Source organism: Hyperolius riggenbachi, chromosome 7 (assembly GCF_040937935.1).
Source record: "Hyperolius riggenbachi isolate aHypRig1 chromosome 7, aHypRig1.pri, whole genome shotgun sequence".
Taxonomy (NCBI): Eukaryota; Metazoa; Chordata; class Amphibia; order Anura; family Hyperoliidae; genus Hyperolius; species Hyperolius riggenbachi.
In genome coordinates, this window is record NC_090652.1 from 326512283 (window position 1) to 326535310 (window position 23028).

Below are 23028 nucleotides of genomic sequence, written 5' to 3' on the forward strand. Positions count from 1 at the left end.
TATCCTCCCCAGGCTACAGGCAGAAGCACTATCCTCCCCAGGCTACAGGCAAAAGCACTATACTCCCCAGGCTACAGGCAGAAGCACTATACTCCCCAAGCTACAGGCAGAAACACTGTACTCCCCAGGCTACAGGCAGAAACACTATACTCCCCAGGCTACAGGCAGAAGCACTATAGTCCGCAGGCTACAGGCAGAAGCATTATCCTCCCCAGGCTACAGGCAGACATACTATACTCCCCAGGCTACAGGCAGAAGCACTATACTCCCCAGGCTACAGGCAGAAGCACTATACTCCCCAGGCTACAGGCAGAAGCACTATACTCCCTGAGGCTACAGGCAGAAGCACTATCCTCCCCAGGCTACAGGCAGAAACACTATACTCCCCAGGCTACAGGCAGAAACACTATAGTCCGCAGGCTACAGGCAGAAGCACTATCCTCCCCAGGCTACAGGCAGAAGCACTATCCTCCCCAGGCTACAGGCAGAATCACTATACTTCCCAGGCTACAGGCAGAAGCACTATACTCCCCAGGCTACAGGCAGAAGCACTATACTCCCCAGGCTACAGGCAGAAGCACTATACTCCCCAGGCTACAGGCAGACATACTATCATCCCCAGGCTACAGGCAGAAGCACTATCCTCCCCAGGCTACAGGCAGAAGCACTATACTCCCCAGGCTACAGGCAGACATGCTATCCTCCCCAGGCTACAGGCAGACATACTATACTCCCCAGGCTACAGGCAGTAGCACTATACTCCCCAGGCTACAGACAGACATACTTTACTCCCCAGGCTACAGGCAGAAGCACTATACTCAGGCTACAGGCAGAAGCACTATACTCCCCAGGCTACAGGCAGAAGCCCTATACTTCCCAGGCTACAGGCAGAAGCACTGTACTCCCCAGGCTACAGGCAGAAGCACTATACTCCCCAGGCTACAGGCAGAAGCACTATACTCCCCAGGCTACAGGCAGAAGCACTATCCTCCCCAGGCTACAGGCAGAAGCACTGTACTCCCCAGGCTACAGGCAGAAGCACTATACTCCCCAGGCTACAGGCAGAAGCACTATACTCCCCAGGCTACAGGCAGAAGCACTATACTCCCCAGGCTACAGGCAGAAGCATTATCCTCCCCAGGCTACAGGCAGAAGCACTATACTCCCCAGGCTACAGGCAGAAGCACTATACTCCCCAGGCTACAGGCAGAAGCACTGTACTCCCCAGGCTACAGGCAGAAGCACTATACTCCCCAGGCTACAGGCAGAAGCACTATACTCCCCAGGCTACAGGCAGAAGCACTATACTCCCCAGGCTACAGGCAGAAGCACTGTACTCCCCAGGCTACAGGCAGACATACTATACTCCCCAGGCTACAGGCAGTAGCACTATACTCCCCAGGCTACAGGCAGAAACACTATACTCCCCAGGCTACAGGCAGAAGCACTATAGTCCGCAGGCTACAGGCAGAAGCATTATCCTCCCCAGGCTACAGGCAGACATACTATACTCCCCAGGCTACAGGCAGAAGCACTATACTCCCCAGGCTACAGGCAGAAGCACTATACTCCCCAGGCTACAGGCAGAAGCACTATACTCCCTGAGGCTACAGGCAGAAGCACTATCCTCCCCAGGCTACAGGCAGAATCACTATACTTCCCAGGCTACAGGCAGAAGCACTATACTCCCCAGGCTACAGGCAGAATCACTATACTCCCCAGGCTACAGGCAGAAGCACTATACTCCCCAGGCTACAGGCAGAAGCACTATACTCCCCAGGCTACAGGCAGACATACTATCATCCCCAGGCTACAGGCAGAAGCACTATCCTCCCCAGGCTACAGGCAGAAGCACTATACTCCCCAGGCTACAGGCAGACATACTATACTCCCCAGGCTACAGGCAGTAGCACTATACTCCCCAGGCTACAGACAGACATACTTTACTCCCCAGGCTACAGGCAGAAGCACTATACTCAGGCTACAGGCAGAAGCACTATACTCCCCAGGCTACAGGCAGAAGCCCTATACTTCCCAGGCTACAGGCAGAAGCACTGTACTCCCCAGGCTACAGGCAGAAGCACTATACTCCCCAGGCTACAGGCAGAAGCACTATCCTTCCCAGGCTACAGGCAGAAGCACTGTACTCCCCAGGCTACAGGCAGAAGCACTATACTCCCCAGGCTACAGGCAGAAGCACTATACTCCCCAGGCTACAGGCAGAAGCACTATACTCCCCAGGCTACAGGCAGAAGCACTGTACTCCCCAGGCTACAGGCAGAAGCACTATACTCCCCAGGCTACAGGCAGAAGCACTATACTCCCCAGGTTACAGGCAGAAGCACTGTACTCCCCAGGCTACAGGCAGAAGCACTATACTCCCCAGGTTACAGGCAGAAGCACTGTACTCCCCAGGCTACAGGCAGAAGCACTATACTCCCCAGGCTACAGGCAGAAGCACTATACTCCCCAGGCTACAGGCAGAAGCACTATACTCCCCAGGCTACAGGCAGAAGCACTGTACTCACCAGGCTACAGGCAGACATACTATACTCCCCAGGCTACAGGCAGTAGCACTATACTCCCCAGGCTACAGACAGACATACTTTACTCCCCAGGCTACAGGCAGACATGCTTTCCTCCCCAAGCTACAGGCAGACATGCTATCCTCCCCAAGCTACAGGCAGAAGCATTATCCTCCCCAGGCTACAGACAGACATACTTTACTCCCCAGGCTACAGGCAGTAGCACTATACTCCCCAGGCTACAGACAGACATACTTTACTCCCCAGGCTACAGGCAGACATTCTTTCCTCCCCAAGCTACAGGCAGACATACTATTCTCCCCAGGCTACAGGCAGAAGCATTATCCTGCCCTGGCTACAGGCGGACATACTATCCTCCCCAGGCGACAGGCAGAAGCATTATCCTCCCCAGGCTACAGGCAGACATACTATCCTCCCCAGGCTACAGGCAGAAGCATTATCCTCCCCAGGCTACAGGCAGAAGCATTATCCTCCCCAGGCTACAGGCAGAAGCACTATCCTCCCCAGGCTACAGGCAGAAGCATTATCCTCCCCAGGCTACAGGCGGACATCAGAGCCGGGACCAGATCCTCCAGCACCCAAGGCTGAGACACCAAAGTGCGGCCCTCCATCCCACCCAACACAGCTGTCATACACTGATTGCTTTTAGATTAAGAGGCGCCCCAGGGCCCCCAACCCCTCCAACACATTAATCTCCAGTTATCTGGCTTGCAGTAACTGCCATGTATCCCCTTTTCTTATTTCTCTCTGATTCAAACACAATAGGAGCATGATAGCTGAATGAGTTGTGCGCCCCCTTCTACACTGTGCCCTGAGGCTGGAGCCTTTCTCGGCCCGGCCCTGGCGGACACACTATCCTCCCCAGGCTACAGGCAGAAGCACTATCCTCCCCAGGCTACAGGCAGACATACTATACTCCCCAGGCTACAGGCAGAAGCCCTATCCTCCCAGGCTACAGGCAGACATACTATACTCCCCAGGCTACAGGCAGAAGCACTATACTCCCCAGGCTACAGGCAGAAGCACTATACTCCCCAGGCTACAGGCAGAAGCACTATACTCCCCAGGCTACAGGCAGAAGCACTGTACTCCCCAGGCTACAGGCAGAAGCACTATACTCCCCAGGCTACAGGCAGAAGCACTGTACTCCCCAGGCTACAGGCAGAAGCACTGTACTCCCCAGGCTACAGGCAGAAGCACTATACTCCCCAGGCTACAGGCAGAAGCACTATACTCCCCAGGCTACAGGCAGAAGCACTATACTCCCCAGGCTACAGGCAGAAGCACTGTACTCCCCAGGCTACAGACAGACATACTATACTCCCCAGGCTACAGGCAGTAGCACTATACTCCCCAGGCTACAGACAGACATACTTTACTCCCCAGTCTACAGGCAGACATGCTTTCCTCCCCAAGCTACAGGCAGACATGCTATCCTCCCCAAGCTACAGGCAGAAGCATTATCCTCCCCAGGCTACAGACAGACATACTTTACTCCCCAGGCTACAGGCAGTAGCACTATACTCCCCAGGCTACAGACCGACATACTTTACTCCCCAGGCTACAGGCAGACATACTTTCCTCCCCAAGCTACAGGCAGACATACTATTCTCCCCAGGCTACAGGCAGAAGCATTATCCTGCCCTGGCTACAGGCGGACATACTATCCTCCCCAGGCGACAGGCAGAAGCATTATCCTCCCCAGGCTACAGGCAGACATACTATCCTCCCCAGGCTACAGGCAGAAGCATTATCCTCCCCAGGCTACAGGCAGAAGCATTATCCTCCCCAGGCTACAGGCAGAAGCACTATCCTCCCCAGGCTACAGGCAGAAGCATTATCCTCCCCAGGCTACAGGCGGACATCAGAGCCGGGACCAGATCCTCCAGCACCCAAGGCTGAGACACCAAAGTGCGGCCCTCCATCCCACCCAACACAGCTGTCATACACTGATTGCTTTTAGATTAAGAGGCGCCCCAGGGCCCCCAACCCCTCCAACACATTAATCTCCAGTTATCTGGCTTGCAGTAACTGCCATGTATCCCCTTTTCTTATTTCTCTCTGATTCAAACACAATAGGAGCATGATAGCTGAGTGAGTTGTGCGCCCCCTTCTACACTGTGCCCTGAGGCTGGAGCCTCTCTCGCCTCGGCCCGGCCCTGGCGGACACACTATCCTCCCCAGGCTACAGGCAGAAGCACTATCCTCCCCAGGCTACAGGCAGACATACTATACTCCCCAGGCTACAGGCAGAAGCACTATCCTCCCAGGCTACAGGCAGACATACTATACTCCCCAGGCTACAGGCAGAAGCACTATCCTCCCCAGGCTACAGGCAGAATCACTATCCTCCCCAGGCTACAGGCAGAATCACTATCCTCCCCAGGCTACAGGCAGAAGCACTATCCTCCCAGGCTACAGGCAGACATACTATACTCCCCAGGCTACAGGCAGACATACTATACTCAGGCTACAGACAGAAGCACTATACTCCCCAGGCTACAGGCAGACATACTTTACTCCCCAGGCTACAGGCAGACATGCTATACTCCCCAGGCTACAGGCAGAAGCACTATCCTCCCCAGGCTACAGTCAGAAGCACTGTACTCCCCAGGCTACAGGCAGAAGCACTATACTCCCCAGGCTACAGGCAGAAGCACTATACTCCCCAGGCTACAGGCAGAAGCACTATACTCCCCAGGCTACAGGCAGAAGCACTATACTCCCCAGGCTACAGGCAGAAGCACTATACTCCCCAGGCTACAGGCAGACATACTATACTGCACAGGGTTGAAGCATTATACTCTCCAGGCAACAGGCGGGAGCTCTGTACTCTACAAGCGGAAGGGTTATACTCCCCAGGCTACAGGCAAAAGGGCTATGCCTGGGAAGTATAGAGCTTTCATCTGCTGCCTGTATATTGCTTCCACCCGTGGAGTGTAGCACATCTGCATGTAGCCTGGGGGGGTATAGCACTTTTGCTTTAGTCTGGGTAAAGAGCTTCCGCCTGTAGCCTAGTGAACTTGCCAATTCCTCCTGTAGCCTGGGGAGTATAGTGCTTCCACCTATAGCCTCAGCTGGGCATACACCGTGCATGTGCCGAACCTGCACACTGCCGTGCATATGCTGTATCTCCGCTCTTCTGGGCATATGCCGTACCTGTACGCTACCAAGCATACGCCGCACCTGCACTCTGCCGGGCATACCCTGCACCTGCACGCTGTGGGGCATACGCTGTACCTACAAGCTGACGGGCATACACCGCACCTGCACGCTGCCGGGCATATGCCGTACCTGCACACTGCAAAACAATACCCCGTACCTGTGATCTTGTGGTCGTACACCGTGCGTACACTGTACGTGTATCTATGCTCTTCCAGGCGTACGCCGTACCTGCACACTGCCGGGCATATGCCGCACCTACGTGCTGCCGGGTATACACCGTACCTGCGCTCTGTCAGGCATACGCTGTACCTGTACGCTGCTGGGCATATCCCGTTTCTGCATGCTGCCAGGCATACACTGTACCTGCACTCTTACGGTCTTATGACATACTTGCACACTTCCGGGCATGCACCGCACTTGCACACCATGGGGCATATGCTGTATCATGCACTCCTTTACGCATACGTTGTACCTGCGCTCCTTCCGGTATACACCGTACCTGCGCTCTGTCGGCCATACACCGTACCTGCGCTCTGTCGGCCATACACCGTACCTGCGCTCTGTCGGCCATACACCGTACCTGCACTCTGTCGGCCATACGCCGTACCTGCGCTCTGCCGGGCATACTCCGTACCTGCACTCTGTCGGGCATACGCCGTACATGCGCTCTGTCAGGCATACGCTGTACATGCGCACTGTCGGGCATACGCCGTACCTGCGCTCTGCCGGGCATACTCCGTACCTGCGCTCTGTCTGCCATACGCCGTACATGCGCTCTGTCGGGCATACGCCGTACATGCGCTCTGTCAGGCATACGCTGTACATGCGCTCTGTCGGGCATACGCCGTACCTGCGCTGTCGGGCATACTCCGTACCTGCGCTCTGTCGAGCATACGCCGTACATGCACTCTGTCGGGCATACGCCGTACATGCGCTCTGTCGGGCATACGCCGTACATGCGCTCTGTCGGGCATATGCCGTACCTGCGCTCTGTTAGGCATACGCTGTACCTGCGCTCTGTCGGGCATACGCCGTACCTGCGCTCTGTCGGGCATACGCCGTACCTGCGCTCTGTCAGGCATACGCTGTTCCTGCGCTCTGTCGGGCATACGCCGTACCTGCGCTCTGTCGGGCATACGCCGTACCTGCGCTCTGTCGGGCATACGCTGTACATGCGCTCTGTCGGGCATACGCCGTACCTGCGCTCTGTCGGGCATACGCTGTACATGCGCTCTGTCGGGCATACGCCGTACCTGCGCTCTGCCGGGCATACTCCGTACCTGCGCTCTGTCTGCCATACGCCGTACATGCGCTCTGTCGGGCATACGCCGTACATGCGCTCTGTCAGGCATACGCTGTACATGCGCTCTGTCGGGCATACGCCGTACCTGCGCTGTCGGGCATACTCCGTACCTGCGCTCTGTCGAGCATACGCCGTACATGCACTCTGTCGGGCATACGCCGTACATGCGCTCTGTCGGGCATACGCCGTACATGCGCTCTGTCGGGCATACGCCGTACCTGCGCTCTGTTAGGCATACGCCGTACCTGCGCTCTGTCGGGCATACGCCGTACCTGCGCTCTGTCGGGCATACGCCGTACCTGCGCTCTGTCGGGCATACGCCGTACCTGCGCTCTGTCGGGCATACGCCGTACCTGTGCTCTGACTGGCATACGCTGTTCCTGCTCTCTATCGGGCATATGCCGTACCTGTGTTCTGTTGGGCATATGCTGTTCCTGCGCTGTGTCAGGCATACGCTATTCCTGCGCTCTGACTGGCATACGCCGTACCTGCGCTCTGTCGGGCATACGCCGTACCTGCGCTCTGTCGGGCATATGCTGTACCTGTGCTCTGTCTGCCATACGCCGTACCTGCGCTCTGTCGGGCATACGCCGTACCTGCGCTCTGTCGGGCATATGCCGTACCTGCGCTCTGTCGGGCATACGCCGTACCTGTGCTCTGTCTGCCATACGCCGTACCTGCGCTCTGTCGGGCATACGCCGTACCTGCGCTCTGTCGGGCATACGCTGTACCTGCGCTCTGTCGGGCATACGCCGTACCTGCGCTCTGTTGGGCATACGCCGTACCTGCGCTCTGTCGGTGCATATGCCGTACCTGCGCTCTGTCGGGCATACGCTGTACCTGCGCTCTGTCGGGCATACGCCGTACCTGTGCTCTGTCTGCCATACGCCGTACCTGCGCTCTGTCTGCCATACGCCGTACCTGCGCTCTGTCGGGCATACGCCGTACCTGCACTCTGTCTGCCATACGCCGTACCTGCGCTCTGTCGGGCATACGCCGTACCTGCGCTCTGTCTGCCATACGCCGTACATGCGCTCTGTCGGGTATACACCTTACCTGCGCTCTGTCTGCCATACGCCGTACATGCGCTCTGTCGGGTATACACCGTACCTGTGCTCTGTCGGGCATACGCTGTGCGTGTGCTCTGTCGGGCATATGCCGTACCTGCGCTCTGTCGGGCATATGCTGTACCTGCGCTCTGTCGGGCATACGCCGTACCTGCGCTCTGTCGGGTATACGCTGTACCTGCGCTCTGTCGGGCATATGCCGTACCTGTCGGGCATACGCTGTACATGCGCTCTGTCGGGCATACGCCGTACATGCGCTCTGTCTGCCATACGCCGTACCTGCGCTCTGTCTGCCATACGCCGTACCTGCGCTCTGTCGGGCATACGCCGTACCTGCGCTCTGTCGGGCATACGCCGTACATGCGCTCTGTCGGGCATACGCCGTACCTGCGCTCTGTCTGCCATACGCCGTACCTGCGCTCTGTCTGCCATACGCCGTACCTGCGCTCTGTCGGGCATACGCCGTACATGCGCTCTGTCGGGCATACGCCGTACCTGCGCTCTGTCGGGCATACGCCGTACCTTTCGCTCTGTCGGGCATACGCCGTACCTGCGCTCTGTCGGGCATACGCCGTACCTGCGCTCTGTCGGGCATACGCTGTGCCTGCGCTCTGCCGGGAATACGCCATTATTGTGCTTGCACGCTGCCGGACGTACATTGCACCTGCACGCTGTCGGGTATTTCTTGTCTGCACATTGTTTTGTAGTAAGTGCACTTTGCTCGGTGGTTAGAGTCATGTATTTGCAGACATAGTAGATAGTTCTGGTCTGCATTACACAGCAGAGATAAGCGCTGAGCGTGTAAGTCAGACATTTATCAGTAAACATTACGCCGGACGCGCTCTCGGTTTTATGGCTGTGTTGATAGCTCTCTATTAAAGCTTACAGTCTGTTGCCGGCCGTGGAGAAGCGACAGCTTTGTAGAAGAGGGGCTGTAGGGCGAATCCTCAGAATGAAATGAGCTGCCCTTCCCTGAGGCTGCCAGAGGCTCCTCTGCTGCCGACACACCAGACCACAGCTCAGGGAACTTAGGCAGGCGGGTGATTAAAATGTCACAGGTTGGAATAGATGCGGTCATAAGACAAAGCGGGATTTCTGTAGTGGTGGAGGGATGTGTCCCAGAGGCATGCTAGACATATGAGAGCAAGATGGCCGGCCTGAAGATTCTTCCAAGGGTCACATAGAGAAAGAAATATTACACAATTACAGTAATTCAATTTAATCCCCAGCATGTTGCCTGGAAAGCTTGCTTGTCCTCTTGAATAGTGTTGCTTTTATGCGAGTGATGTTTTATGAGCTGCGTGGCACTGAGAATGTGGTCATTTTACGGGATAAATGGATTTATGGAGGGTGTCCTGGAATCCTCAGCATCATCACCGCAGCACAGCAAGCCATTCCTCTGAAAGCAAGAAATTCATTTTTACTTCATCTCCATTGTTTGCGATTTGCTGCCCTCCTGCCTCCCCTACGTGAGCAGATTTCTGGATGGCAGCCGGCTGGCTGGGAGCTTTTCTTGTGTCCCTCTCAGGCGTTCACACGTCTCAGCAGCCAGAGTATCTGAATCACAATCTCGTACTTCCCACACATGTCACTGGCTGGTAAATGTTTAACTCAACCTGTTGATGACAAGGCCTGATGTAGTTGTGAAGGGTGCAGCTCGCCCCACAAGCAGGCCAACCTCCTCCAGTATCAGGCACGCTTCTCGGCCTGCTTCATGGCGCTCTTCTGACTCTCCACCAAGCATTTCAGCACATGATGGCCTGAAGACTCACAAGCTGACAATGGATGAAGATTCCTGTACAGACCTCATTGACCATTCGCATGTTCCAGACTTTGAGGTCCGCTTAGCAGTGAAGATCTCGCTGACTGTCCTGTATGGAATCATTATGCTGGCTGGAATCATTGGGAACAGCGTCACCATTCGGACCACCAAGGTTCTGCGAGACAAAGGCTACATGCAGAAGGGGGTGACTGACCACATGGTCAGCCTGGCTTGCTCTGACCTGCTGGTCATCCTGCTGGGGATGCCAGTGGAGCTCTATTCTGGCATCTGGTTTCCCTTTACTCCTACACATGGAGATATTGCCTGTAAGATCTATTGCTTTCTGTTTGAGGCCTGCAGCTATGCCACCATCTTCCATGTGGCAACACTGAGCTTTGAAAGATACATGGCGATCTGTCACCCGTTCCGCTTCAAGGCCATTTCCGGCACACGGTGTGTGAAGCTGATGATTTGCTTTGCTTGGTTGACCTCTGTTTGTGTGGCATTGCCGCTGATCTTTGCCATGGGCGCAGAATATCCGCTGAGGCCAGTCACAGGCAGGCGCTCTCGCTGTAACTCCTCCACAACCAATCATCTGACTGCAAACTTCACGCTGTGCACAAACCTCCATTCTAAGTGGAGCGCCTACCAAGCCAGCATCTTCGGTGCCTTCATAGTCTACGTGGTCATCCTGGTTTCCGTGGCCTTCATGTGTCGGAAGATGATGGTCATTCTAATGGCAGCCAAGAAAGGAACCATTACGGTGAAAGGCCAAGCGGCAGCTAGCGTGACCAATGAGATGACCAAAAGTGACAGCTCCGAGGCCAGATCCGCACGCAAACAAACCATCCTATTCCTGGGTGAGTGGACATTGTCTTGGGGTGATTAACCAAGGGGTGAAGCATGGTAATAATACAAATGTTGTGCACGTTCTCACTGGTTATGTAGCTGGGAAAATGTTCATCTTGCAGAGAAAACTTCAAAACTTTTACAATTTTTTGTGCTAATGACAAGTGAGCTTTTTGTATGAAATAAGAATCGATGTCCAGTAACCGTATTTGCCAAGCATTCTGCGCATAAATAATATTTGTTTCTGATCAGCAAGAATCGAGGCGGGACACAATAGGCGATCCTTTATACGGGGTACACACAAGGCAATTTCCTGTCCAATCCACCAGCAATCTGACAGGAAGTTGCATCGTGTGTACGTCTCCAAACTGCTCCCGATCGATAATAGGATTGATGTTTCTGTGATTGATTGTCCTTCGTTATCGAATGAAAGCAGATCAGATATGTCAGAAATAATCCTCCAATTCTAGACGATTGGACAGGAAACTGCATTGTTTGTATTCAGCATTACAGGGAAACTGTGTTGAGAGGTATATGGAGGTGGCCATATTTACTTCCTGTTAAACAATACCAGTTGCCTGGCAGCTATGCTGACCTATTTGGCTGCAGTAGTGTCTGAATCACACTCCTGAAACAATCATGCAGCTAATCTTGTCAGATCTGACAATAATGTCAGAAACACCTGATGTCCTGCATGTTTCTTCAGGGGCTGTGACTGAAACTATTACAGGAAGAGGATCAGCAGGACAGCCAGGCTACTGGTATTGCTTAAAAGGCAATAAATATGTCAGCCTCCATGTCCCTCTCACTCTAGGAGTCATTTGAAGCAGATGATTGAGGAGCAGTAAACACAACATGTTTTAGGCCACATCAGGGTCGGACTGGGACACTAAGGGCCCACCAGGAAAGTTTCAGCCTGCCCCCCACACACACACACATGGCATGGGTCGCCCCCCCCCCCCCATGCGGCACGCGGGATCGCCCCCACATTTTAAGCTCACATATGTATGTACTCCAGACATGTAGCACTATATAAATACATCATTTGGTAGGACATTAGATTCTGGTAGGGAATAGATTGCGAGCACTTCTGAGGACAGTCCATAACAGGGAGACAGACACCATGCAGCGCACCGCAGCATGAAGAGAGTGGGTGTCACCATGCACTGGAAGATGGGCGTGGTCAGGATGGGTCATTGGCAGACCCAACAGTACACAAAATAACAAAATAAGTAGCGGTGCTATTGACAGAGAGTGGCTCTGACCAGATAAACTTAAGATAAAATAACCAAGTAGTAAAATGCCTCATGATAATTCATCAGGTAGTCGCTATTAGCAAGATGTCAAAAAGCTTTGCTGGGCTAATGGCCATTACCCAGCCCAGCATTAGCCCAGCCCAGCATTGGCCCAGCCCAGCATTAGCCCAGCCCAGCATTAGCCCAGCCCAGCATTAGCCCAGCATTGGCCCAGCATTAGCCCAGCCCAGCATTAGCCCAGCCCAGCATTGGCCCAGCCCAGCATTGGCCCAGCCCAGCATTGGCCCAGCCCAGCATTAGCCCAGCCCAACATTAGCCCAGCATTAGCTCAGCCCAGCATTAGCCCAGCAATTAGCTTAGCCCAGCATTAGCCCAGCCCAGCATTGGCCCAGCCCAGCATTGGCCCAGCCCAGCATTAGCCCAGCCCAGCATTAGCCCAGCCCAGCATTGGCCCAGCCCAGCATTAGCCCAGCCCAGCATTGGCCCAGCCCAGCATTAGCCCAGCCCAACATTAGCCCAGCATTAGCTCAGCCCAGCAATTAGCTTAGCCCAGCATTAGCTCAGCCCAGCATTGGCCCAGCCCAGCATTGGCCCAGCCCAGCATTAGCCCAGCCCAGCATTAGCCCAGCCCAGCATTGGCCCAGCCCAGCATTAGCCCAGCCCAGCATTGGCCCAGCCCAACATTAGCCCAGCCCAGCATTGGCCCAGCCCAGCATTAGCCCAGCCCAGCATTGTCCCAGCCCAGCATTAGCCCAGCATTAGCTCAGCCCAGCATTGGCCCAGCCCAGCATTAGCCCAGCCCAGCATTGGCCCAGCCCAGCATTAGCCCAGCCCAGCATTAGCCCAGCATTAGCCCAGCCCAGCATTGTCCCAGCCCAGCATTAGCCCAGCCCAGCATTAGCTCAGCCCAGCATTGGCCCAGCCCAGCATTAGCCCAGCCCAGCATTGTCCCAGCCCAGCATTAGCCCAGCCCAGCATTGTCCCAGCCCAGCATTAGCCCAGCCCAGCATTAGCCCAGCCCAGCATTAGCCCAGCCCAGCATTAGCCCAGCCCAGCATTGTCCCAGCCCAGCATTAGCCCAGCATTGGCCTAGCCCAGCATTGGCCCAGCCCAGCATTAGCCCAGCCCAGCATTAGCCCAGCCCAGCATTAGCCCAGCCCAGCATTGTCCCAGCCCAGCATTAGCCCAGCATTGGCCTAGCCCAGCATTAGCCCAGCCCAGCATTAGCCCAGCCCAGCATTAGCCCAGCCCAGCATTAGCTCAGCCCAGCATTGGCCCAGCCCAGCATTTGCCCAGCATTAGCTCAGCCCAGCATTAGCCCAGCCCAGCATTGGCCCAGCCCAGCATTGGCCCAGCCCAGCATTTGCCCAGCCCAGCATTAGCTCAGCCTAGCATTGGCCCAGCCCAGCATTAGCCCAGCCCAGCATTAGCCCAGCCCAGCATTTGCCCAGCCCAGCATTAGCCCAGCCCAGCATTTGCCCAGCCCAGCATTAGCTCAGCCCAGCATTAGCTCAGCCCAGCATTAGCCCAGCATTAGCCCAGCATTAGCTCAGCCCAGCATTACCTCCGCCCAGCATCAGCCCAGCATTAGCCCAGCCCAGCATTGGCCCAGCCCAGCAATGAGCTTAGCTCAGCCCAGCATTAGCCCAGCCCAGCATTAGCCCAGCCCAGCATTGGCCCAGCCCAGCATTGGCCCAGCCCAGCATTGGCCCAGCATTGGCCCAGCCCAGCATCAGCCCAGCATTAGCTCAGCCCAGCATTACCTCCGCCCAGCATCAGCCCAGCATTAGCCCAGCCCAGCATTAGCTCAACCCAGCATTGGCCCAGCCCAGCATTAGCCCAGCCCAGCATTGGCCCAGCCCAGCATTGGCCCAGCCCAGCATTGGCCCAGCATTGGCCCAGCCCAGCATCAGCCCAGCATTACTCCACAGCGCACAGGCAGCCACCCAGAGCTGTGCCCAGTGCCCACTACTATTGTGTGTCACATTAAATACAAGCACAATAGTGCTCCAGGGCATCTGTTATTATCACTGTAATATTCTAGTAATCTAGTAGTAATCTGTGTGTGCCTTCTGCCTACATAACAGCCCACAAGCAGAGTACTAACTACTGCTCCAGGGCCTCTGTTATTATCACTGTATTCTGTGTGACCTCACCTGTTGCATATTCTCAGTGTCTGTCAGATAATCCACAGACAGAGCACATTGGCACTGAGTCACACCTGTGGCCACTTCTAGTGATATCTAATTGTGTGCCACATAACACACAAGCACAGTTTTACCACTGCTGCTCCAGGGCCTCTGTTATTATCACTGTATGGTGTTTGTACTGTTGTGTATCTCGGTGTGTGACACTGCACAGCCCACTGACAACCAGAGCTGTGTACACTAGTGCTATTGTTGTTGCCATTAAGTTAGGAGCACCTCCACTGCATGACTTCTCACTTGTTGCAGGCACAGTACCCCTGTATACACTGTATACACACACACACACACACACACACACACACACACACACACACACACACACACACACACACACACACACACACACACACACACACACACACACACACACTGTACACACACACACACACACACACACACACACACACACACACACACACACACACACTGTACACACACACACACACTGTACACACACACACACACACACACACACACACACACACACACACACACACACACACTGTACACCCACACACTGTATACATACACACACACACTGTACACACATACACACTGCATACACACACACACTGTACACACCCACACACACACTGTATACACACACACACACTGTACCCAGACACACACACACACACACACACACACACACACACACACACACGCACTGTACACACACCCACACTGTACACACACACACACACTGCATACACACACACACTGTACACACCCACACACACACTGTATACACACACACACACACTGTATACACACACACACACTGTACACACATACACACTGCATACACACACACACTGTACACACACACACACACACACACTGTACACACACACACACACACTGTATACACACACACACTGACTGTATACACACACACACTGTATACACACACACTGTACACACACACACTGTGTACACACACACACACACACACTGTACACACGCACACACTGTACACACGCACACACTACACACGCACACTAGAGTTGGGCCGAACGGTTCGCCTGCGAACGGTTCCATGCGAACTTCAGTGGTTCGCGTTCGCGTCCCGCAGGCGAACCTTTGCGGAAGTTCGGTTCGCCCCATAATGCACATGGAGGGTCAACTTTGACCCTCTACATCACAGTCAGCAGGCCCAGTGTAGCCAATTAGGCTACACTAGCCCCTGGAGCCCCACCCCCCCTTATATAAGGCAGGCAGCGGCGGCCATTACGGTCACTCGTGTGCTGCCTGCGTTAGTGAGAGTAGGGCGAGCTGCTGCAGACTGTCTCTCAGGGAAAGATTAGTTAGGCTTAACTTGTTCCTGTCTGGCTGCATACCTGTTCTGTGAACCCACCACTGCATACCTGTGCTGTGAACCCACCACTGCATACCTGTGCTGTGAACCCACCACTGCATACCTGTGCTGTGAACCCACCACTGCATACCTGTGCTGTGAACCCACCACTGCATACCTGTGCTGTGAACCCACCACTGCATACCTGTTCAGTGAACCTGCCACTGCATACCTGTTCTGTTCAGTGGACCCGCCACTGTATACCTGTTCAGTGAACCCACCACTGCATACCTGTGCTGTGAACCCGCCACTGCATACCTGTTCTGTTCAGTGGATCCGCCACTGTATACCTGTTCTGTTTAGTGAACCCGCCACTGTATACCTGTTCTGTTTAGTGAACCCGCCACTGTATACCTGTTCTGTTTAGTGAACCCGCCACTGTATACCTGTTCTGTTTAGTGAACCCGCCACTGCATACCTGTTCTGTTCAGTGGACCCGCCACTGTATACCTGTTCAGTGAACCCGCCACTGCATACCTGTTGTGTTCAGTGAACCTGCCACTGCAAACCTGTTCTGTGAACCCGCCACTGTATACCTGTTCTGTTTAGTGAACCCGCCACTGTATACCTTTTCTGTTTAGTGAACCCGCCACTGCATACCTGTTCTGTTCAGTGGACCCGCCACTGTATACCTGTTCAGTGAACCCGCCACTGCATACCTGTTGTGTTCAGTGAACCTGCCACTGCATACCTGTTCTGTGAACCCGCCACTGTATACCTGTTCTGTTTAGTGAACCCGCCACTGTATACCTGTTCTGTTTAGTGAACCCGCCACTGTATACCTGTTCTGTTCAGTGGACCCGCCACTGTATACCTGTTCTGTTTAGTGAACCCGCCACTGTATACCTGTTCTGTTTAGTGAACCCGCCACTGTATACCTGTTCTGTTTAGTGAACCCGCCACTGTATACCTGTTCTGTTTAGTGAACCCGCCACTGTATACCTGTTCTGTTCAGTGGACCCGCCACTGTATACCTGTTCTGTTTAGTGAACCCGCCACTGTATACCTGTTCTGTTTAGTGAACCCGCCACTGTATACCTGTTCTGTTTAGTGAACCCGCCACTGCATACCTGTTCTGTTCAGTGGACCCGCCACTGTATACCTGTTCTGTTTAGTGAACCCGCCACTGTATACCTGTTCTGTTTAGTGAACCCGCCACTGTATACCTGTTCTGTTTAGAGAACCCGCCACTGCATACCTGTTCTGTTCAGTGGACCCGCCACTGTATACCTGTTCAGTGAACCCGTCACTGCATACCTGTTGTGTTCAGTGAACCTGCCACTGCATACCTGTTCTGTGAACCCGCCACTGTATACCTGTTCTGTTTAGTGAACCCGCCACTGTATACCTTTTCTGTTTAGTGAACCCGCCACTGCATACCTGTTCTGTTCAGTGGACCCGCCACTGTATACCTGTTCAGTGAACCCGCCACTGCATACCTGTTGTGTTCAGTGAACCTGCCACTGCATACCTGTTCTGTGAACCCGCCACTGTATACCTGTTCTGTTTAGTGAACCCGCCACTGTATACCTGTTCTGTTTAGTGAACCCGCCACTGCATACCTGTTCTGTTCAGTGGACCCGCCACTGTATACCTGTTCAGTGAACCCGCCACTGCATACCTGTTGTGTTCAGTGAACCTGCCACTGCATACCTGTTCTGTGAACCCGCCACTGTATACCTGTTCTGTTTAGTGAACCCGCCACTGTATACCTTTTCTGTTTAGTGAACCCGCCACTGCATACCTGTTCTGTTCAGTGGACCCGCCACTGCATACCTGTTCTGTTCAGTGGACCCGCCACTGTATACCTGTTCAGTGAACCCGCCACTGCATACCTGTTGTGTTCAGTGAACCTGCCACTGCATACCTGTTCTGTGAACCCGCCACTGTATACCTGTTCAGTGAACCCGCCACTGCATACCTGTTGTGTTCAGTGAACCTGCCACTGCATACCTGTTCTGTGAACCCGCCACTGTATACCTGTTCTGCTTAGTGAACCCACCGCATCAGTGCGCATACCTGTGCAGTTAAGTGAACCCACCTACCTACATGAGTGCACGCAGTGTGATATACCACTCCGTGCATACCCGATATGGACAAAACAGGTAGAGGAAGAGGTAGTGCCAGAGCCAGAGGAAGGCCACCCGGCAGGTCTGCGCGAGGTCGTGTAAATGTAATTTCGTGTGGACCTGGCCCACAGTACAGTGCTCGGAAGAAGGCACGTCCCATCACCTCCCAAGATTGTCAGGACGTGGTTGAGTATTTAGCGACACAGAACACCTCATCTTGCTCAGCCACCAGCGCTACTACTAGCACCACTTCCGCTGCATTTGACACTTCGCAAGAATTATTTAGTGTTGAAATCACTGATGCACAGCCATTGTTGTTACAGCCAGATGAATTTTCACCAGCTAATATGTCTGAGTTACGCGGCAACACTATGGATGTAACGTGTCAGGAGGATGAAGGACCTACTGATGGTGCAAGTTTGGATTTGTCTGAGGCAAGCGAAGCTGGGCAGGATGACTACGATGATGACGGTAATAGGGATCCTCTGTATGTTCCCAATAGAGGAGATGAAGAGGGGGACAGTTCAGAGGGGGAGTCAGAGAGTAGTAGGAGGAGAGAAGTTGCTGAAAGAAGCTGGGGCAGCTCTTCGTCAGAAACAGCTGGTGGCAGAGTCCGGCACCATGTATCGCCACCTATGTACAGCCAGCCAACTTGCCCTTCAGCATCAGCTGCTGAGGTCCCCATAGTGCCCACATCCCAGGGTGGCTCAGCGGTGTGGAAATTTTTTAATGTGTGTGCCTCAGATCGGACCAAAGCCATCTGTTCGCTCTGCCAACAAAAATTGAGCCGTGGAAAGGCCAACACTCACGTAGGGACAAGTGCCTTACGAAGGCACCTGGAGAAAAGGCACAAACAGCAATGGGATGGCCACCTGAGCAAAAGCAGCAGCAGCACACAAAAGCAAAGCCACCCTCCTTCTCCTCTTCCTCCTCCATCAGGTGCATTATCTGCTTCTGCCGCTTTCTCCCTTCCACCTTCACAGGCACCCTCCTCCACTCCGCCTCTGCCCTTGAGCGGTTCCTGCTCCTCTGCCCACAGCAGCAGTCAGGTGTCCGTGAAGGAAATGTTTGAGCGGAAGAAGCCAATTTCGGCCAGTCACCCCCTTGCCCGGCGTCTTACAGCTGGCGTGGCTGAACTGTTAGCTCGCCAGCTGTTACCATACCGGCTGGTGGACTCTGAGGCCTTCCGTAAATTTGTGGCCATCGGAACACCGCAGTGGAAAATGCCAGGCCGCACTTATTTTTCGAGAAAGGCCATACCCCAACTGCACCGTGAAGTTGAGAGGCAAGTGGTGTCATCTCTTGCGAAGAGCGTTGGGTCAAGGGTACACCTGACCACGGATGCCTGGTCTGCCAAGCACGGGCAGGGCCGCTACATTACGTACACAGCCCATTGGGTGAACCTGGTGGTGAACGATGGCAAGCAGGGCGCAGCGGACCAAATTGTGACACCTCCACGGCTTGCAGGCAGGCCTCCTGCCACCTCCTCTCCTCCTGCTACATGCTCTTCGCTGTCCTCCTCCTCCTTGGCTGAGTGGCAGTTCTCCTCTCCAGCTACACAGCCCCAGCTCCGCAGGGCCTATGCTGCATGCCAGGTACGACGCTGTCACGCCATCTTAGACATGTCTTGTCTCAAAGCGGAGAGTCACACTGGAGCAGCTCTCCTGGCTGCTCTTAAGAAACAGGTGGATGAGTGGCTGACCTCGCACCACCTGGAGATAGGCAACGTGGTGTGCGACAACGGCAGCAATCTGCTTGCCGCTTTGCATATGGGGAAGCTGACACACATACCCTGCATGGCACATGTCATGAATCTAGTGGTTCAAAGATTTGTGGCAAAGTACCCTGGCTTAGCGAATGTCCTGAAGCAGGCCAGGAAGTTCTGTGGGCATTTGAGGCGGTCTTACACAGCCATGGCACGCTTTGCGGAAATTCAGCGCAAAAACAACATGCCGGTGAGACGCCTCATTTGCGATAGCCCGACTCGCTGGAACTCGACCCTGCTCATGTTCTCCCGCCTGCTAGAACAGAAGAAAGCCGTGACCCACTACCTCTACAACTACAGTAGAATGAAACAGTCTGGGAAGATGGGGATGTTCTGGCCCGACAACTGGACACTGATGGAAAATGCATGCAGGCTCATGCGGCCGTTTGAGGAGGTGACCAACCTGGTGAGCCACAGTAAGGGCACCATCAGCGACTTAAAGAGGAACTGTAAGCTCAAAATAATTTATTGCCAGCAGGTAGCCTATACCCAATTTATAGATGAAAACCCAGTATTTTCTGCTAGAAATCCAGCATTTTGCTGGAATCACACCTTTAAGTAGGAAGCCACGCCCCCTTATGAGGCTGCTCCGCGGCTGTATATTCATTAAGCTTGTGCGCACTGCCTTCTGGGTAGTGACATCATGGGTTGCTAAGGGGGAAAAAACACAGCAGTCCTCACTGTTATCAAGGTGGGACATGTGCACGAGGCAGAAGAAGTTTATCTTGCAGCCTCCGATGGGATGATTGATCATCCCTCTCTGCCCTGTGAAGCTGCCGCTGCCACTATCAGGTCAGCGACATGTGTTTAACTCTCCTCATCCCAGCTGGAATCCCTCTTGTCAGCTCTTCCTACAGCCTCCGATGATCTTAAAGCTCTGCCTGCATGTCATGTGCATTCACCGGACATGCAGGCAGAGTTAGATCATCGGAGGCTGTAGGAAGAGCTGACAAGAGGGATTCCAGCTGGGATGAGGAGAGTTAAACACATGTCGCTGACCTGATAGTGGCAGCGGCAGCTTCACAGGGCAGAGAGGGATGATCAATCATCCCATCGGAGGCTGCAAGATAAACTTCTTCTGCCTCGTGCACATGTCCCACCTTGATAACAGTGAGGACTGCTGTTTTTTTTCCCCCTTAGCAACCCATGATGTCACTACCCAGAAGGCAGTGCGCACAAGATTAATGAATATACAGCCGCGGAGCAGCCTCATGAGGGGGCGTGGCTTCCTACTTAAAGGTGTGATTCCAGCAAAATGCTGGATTTCTAGCAGAAAATACTGGGTTTTCATCTATAAATTGGGTATAGGCTACCTGCTGGCAATAAATTATTTTGAGCTTACAGTTCCTCTTTAATTCCCTACGCTTACTTCTTGGAGCGTGCTGTGCGTAGAGTGGCGGATGAAGCTGTGAATGAGCGTGACCAGGAACCGTTACGGCAGGAACAGGCATGGGACCAATTTTCATCAGACCCAGCTGTTTCCTCAACACCTGCGGCAGCACAGAGGGGGGAGGAGGAGGAAGAAGAGAAGTCGTGTGCAGAAGACGAGTCAGACTCAGAGGATGATGAGCAAGGTGTTTCTTTGGGGGAGGAGGAGGAGGAGGAGGAGGGGACAGCGGCAGGAGAACAACCTCAGCAGGCATCGCAAGGGGCTTGTGCTGCTCAACCTTCCCGTGGTATTGTTCGCGGCTGGGGGGAGGAGGTTGACTTACCTGACGTCACTGAGGAAGAGCAAGAGGAGATGGAGGGTACTGGATCCGACTTTGTGCAGATGTCGTCTTTTATGCTGTCCTGCCTGTTGAGGGACCCCCGTATAAAAAACCTCAAGGGAAATGAGCTGTACTGGGTGGCCACACTACTAGACCCTCGGTACAGGCACAAAGTGGCGGACCTGTTACCAACTCACCGGAAGGTGGAAAGGATGCAGCACATGCAGAACCAGCTGTCAACTATGCTTTACAATGCCTTTAAGGGTGATGTGACGGCACAACGCCAGCAAGGTACCACTGCCACTAATCCTCCTCCCGTGTCCACGCAGTCAAAGACAGGACGCTCCAGCGATCTCATGGTGATGTCGGACATGCTGACGTTCTTTAGTCCAACGCCTCGCCGTAGCCCTTCCGGATCCACCCTTCACCAACGCCTGGAACGGCAGGTAGCCGACTACCTGGCCTTAAGTGTGGATGTAGACACTGCTGTGAACAGCGATGAGGAACCCTTGAACTACTGGGTGCGCAGGCTTGACCTGTGGCCAGAGCTGTCCCAATTTGCCATCCAACTTCTCTCCTGCCCTGCCGCAAGCGTCCTGTCAGAAAGGACCTTCAGCGCAGCTGGAGGCATTGTCACAGAGAAGAGAAGTCGCCTAAGTCACAAAAGTGTTAAGTACCTCACCTTTATCAAAATGAATGAGGCATGGATCCCGGAGGGCTGCTGCCCGCCCCAAGACTAAGTCTGTCCCCGCACACACAGCATCTCTGCCTGCACGCCGTGTGACTGGCTGCCTGGCCTGCCCCAAGAAGACTAAGTCGCTCCCAGTCCCTCCACACAGCATGTCTGCCTGCAGGCCGCTTGACTACCTTCTCCACCACCACCAACAGGGTCCGGGACTCCAGGCGGATTGCTGAATTTTTTAGGCCGCTGCTAGCAGCGGCCGCTGTAATAATTTTTCTGGTGCGTGTACATGACTGCCTAATTTTTCTGGCTGCACTGCGAGCAGCTGCAACAACAAAAGAAAAGGCATGTACATGCGCCCATTCCCGTGATCATTACCTTGCCGTGGTGAAGGGGCTTGCGTATCACAATGAAGCAATGACCGACGCCTAGATGAGTGTCTCGGGGGGCACACCCACGATAATAAGGTCGTTGCCTCATTGTGGTCAGACCAAATTTGATCAGCTGGACAGTCACTGTTCTGTCATTCAGCTACATCAGCCAGGCGACCATATGGGCTGTAAAGCCACCAAAACCTGCACTCTCGCCATGGTGCGCACCAGTCCAGCACGGCCGTCACTACACAAACAGCTGTTTGCGCTGCGTTACACGGTGAGTTTGGTGTGTCAGTGTGAAGCAGTACCTTAATTACACTACCTGATTGATGTATACACATGCAAGATGTTTGAAAGCACTTTAGGCCTGTCATTTAGCATTCAATGTGATTTCTGCCCTTAAAACGCTGCTTTGCGTCAAATCCAGATTTTTCCTGGGGACTTTTGGCATGTATCCCACTCCGCCATGCCCCCCTCCAGGTGTTAGACCCCTTGAAACATCTTTTCCACCACTTTAGTGGCCAGCATAATTATTTTTTTTTTTCAAAGTTCGCATCCCCATTGAAGTCTATTGCGGTTCGCGAACTTTAACGCGAACCGAACCTTCCGCGGAAGTTCGCAAACCAGGTTCGTGAACCTAAAATCGGAGGTTCGGCCCAACTGTAACGCACACTGTACACACACACACGTGTACACATACACCCTAACCCTAACACTGTACACACACACACACGTGTACACACACACACAGTACACACACACACAGTACACACACACACACACGCACGCACACACTGTACACACGCACACACTGTACACACGCACACACTGTACATACACACACACTGTACACACGCACACACTGTACACACGCACACACTGTACACGCACACACTGTACACACACACACACACACA

General features: G+C 53.9%; 2 protein-coding genes across 2 annotated transcripts in view; both read left to right on the forward strand.

The window, feature by feature from the left end:
* Positions 1 to 7151: 7151 nt before the first annotated feature.
* On the forward strand, positions 7152 to 8813 carry LOC137526228 (putative uncharacterized protein ENSP00000383309). Its single transcript, XM_068247445.1, has one exon. The coding sequence runs from the start codon at positions 7152 to 7154 to the stop codon at positions 8811 to 8813; it is 1662 nt and encodes a 553-aa protein (XP_068103546.1).
* A 929-nt stretch (positions 8814 to 9742) lies between these two features.
* The window catches only part of GPR39 (G protein-coupled receptor 39), a 292833-nt gene continuing 279547 nt past the window's right edge, over positions 9743 to 23028 (forward strand). Inside the window, exon 1 of the mRNA XM_068247137.1 lies at positions 9743 to 10703. Coding sequence (XP_068103238.1) covers positions 9863 to 10703 — 841 coding nt within the window. The 5' untranslated portion in view covers positions 9743 to 9862. The remainder of the gene's footprint in view (positions 10704 to 23028) is intronic.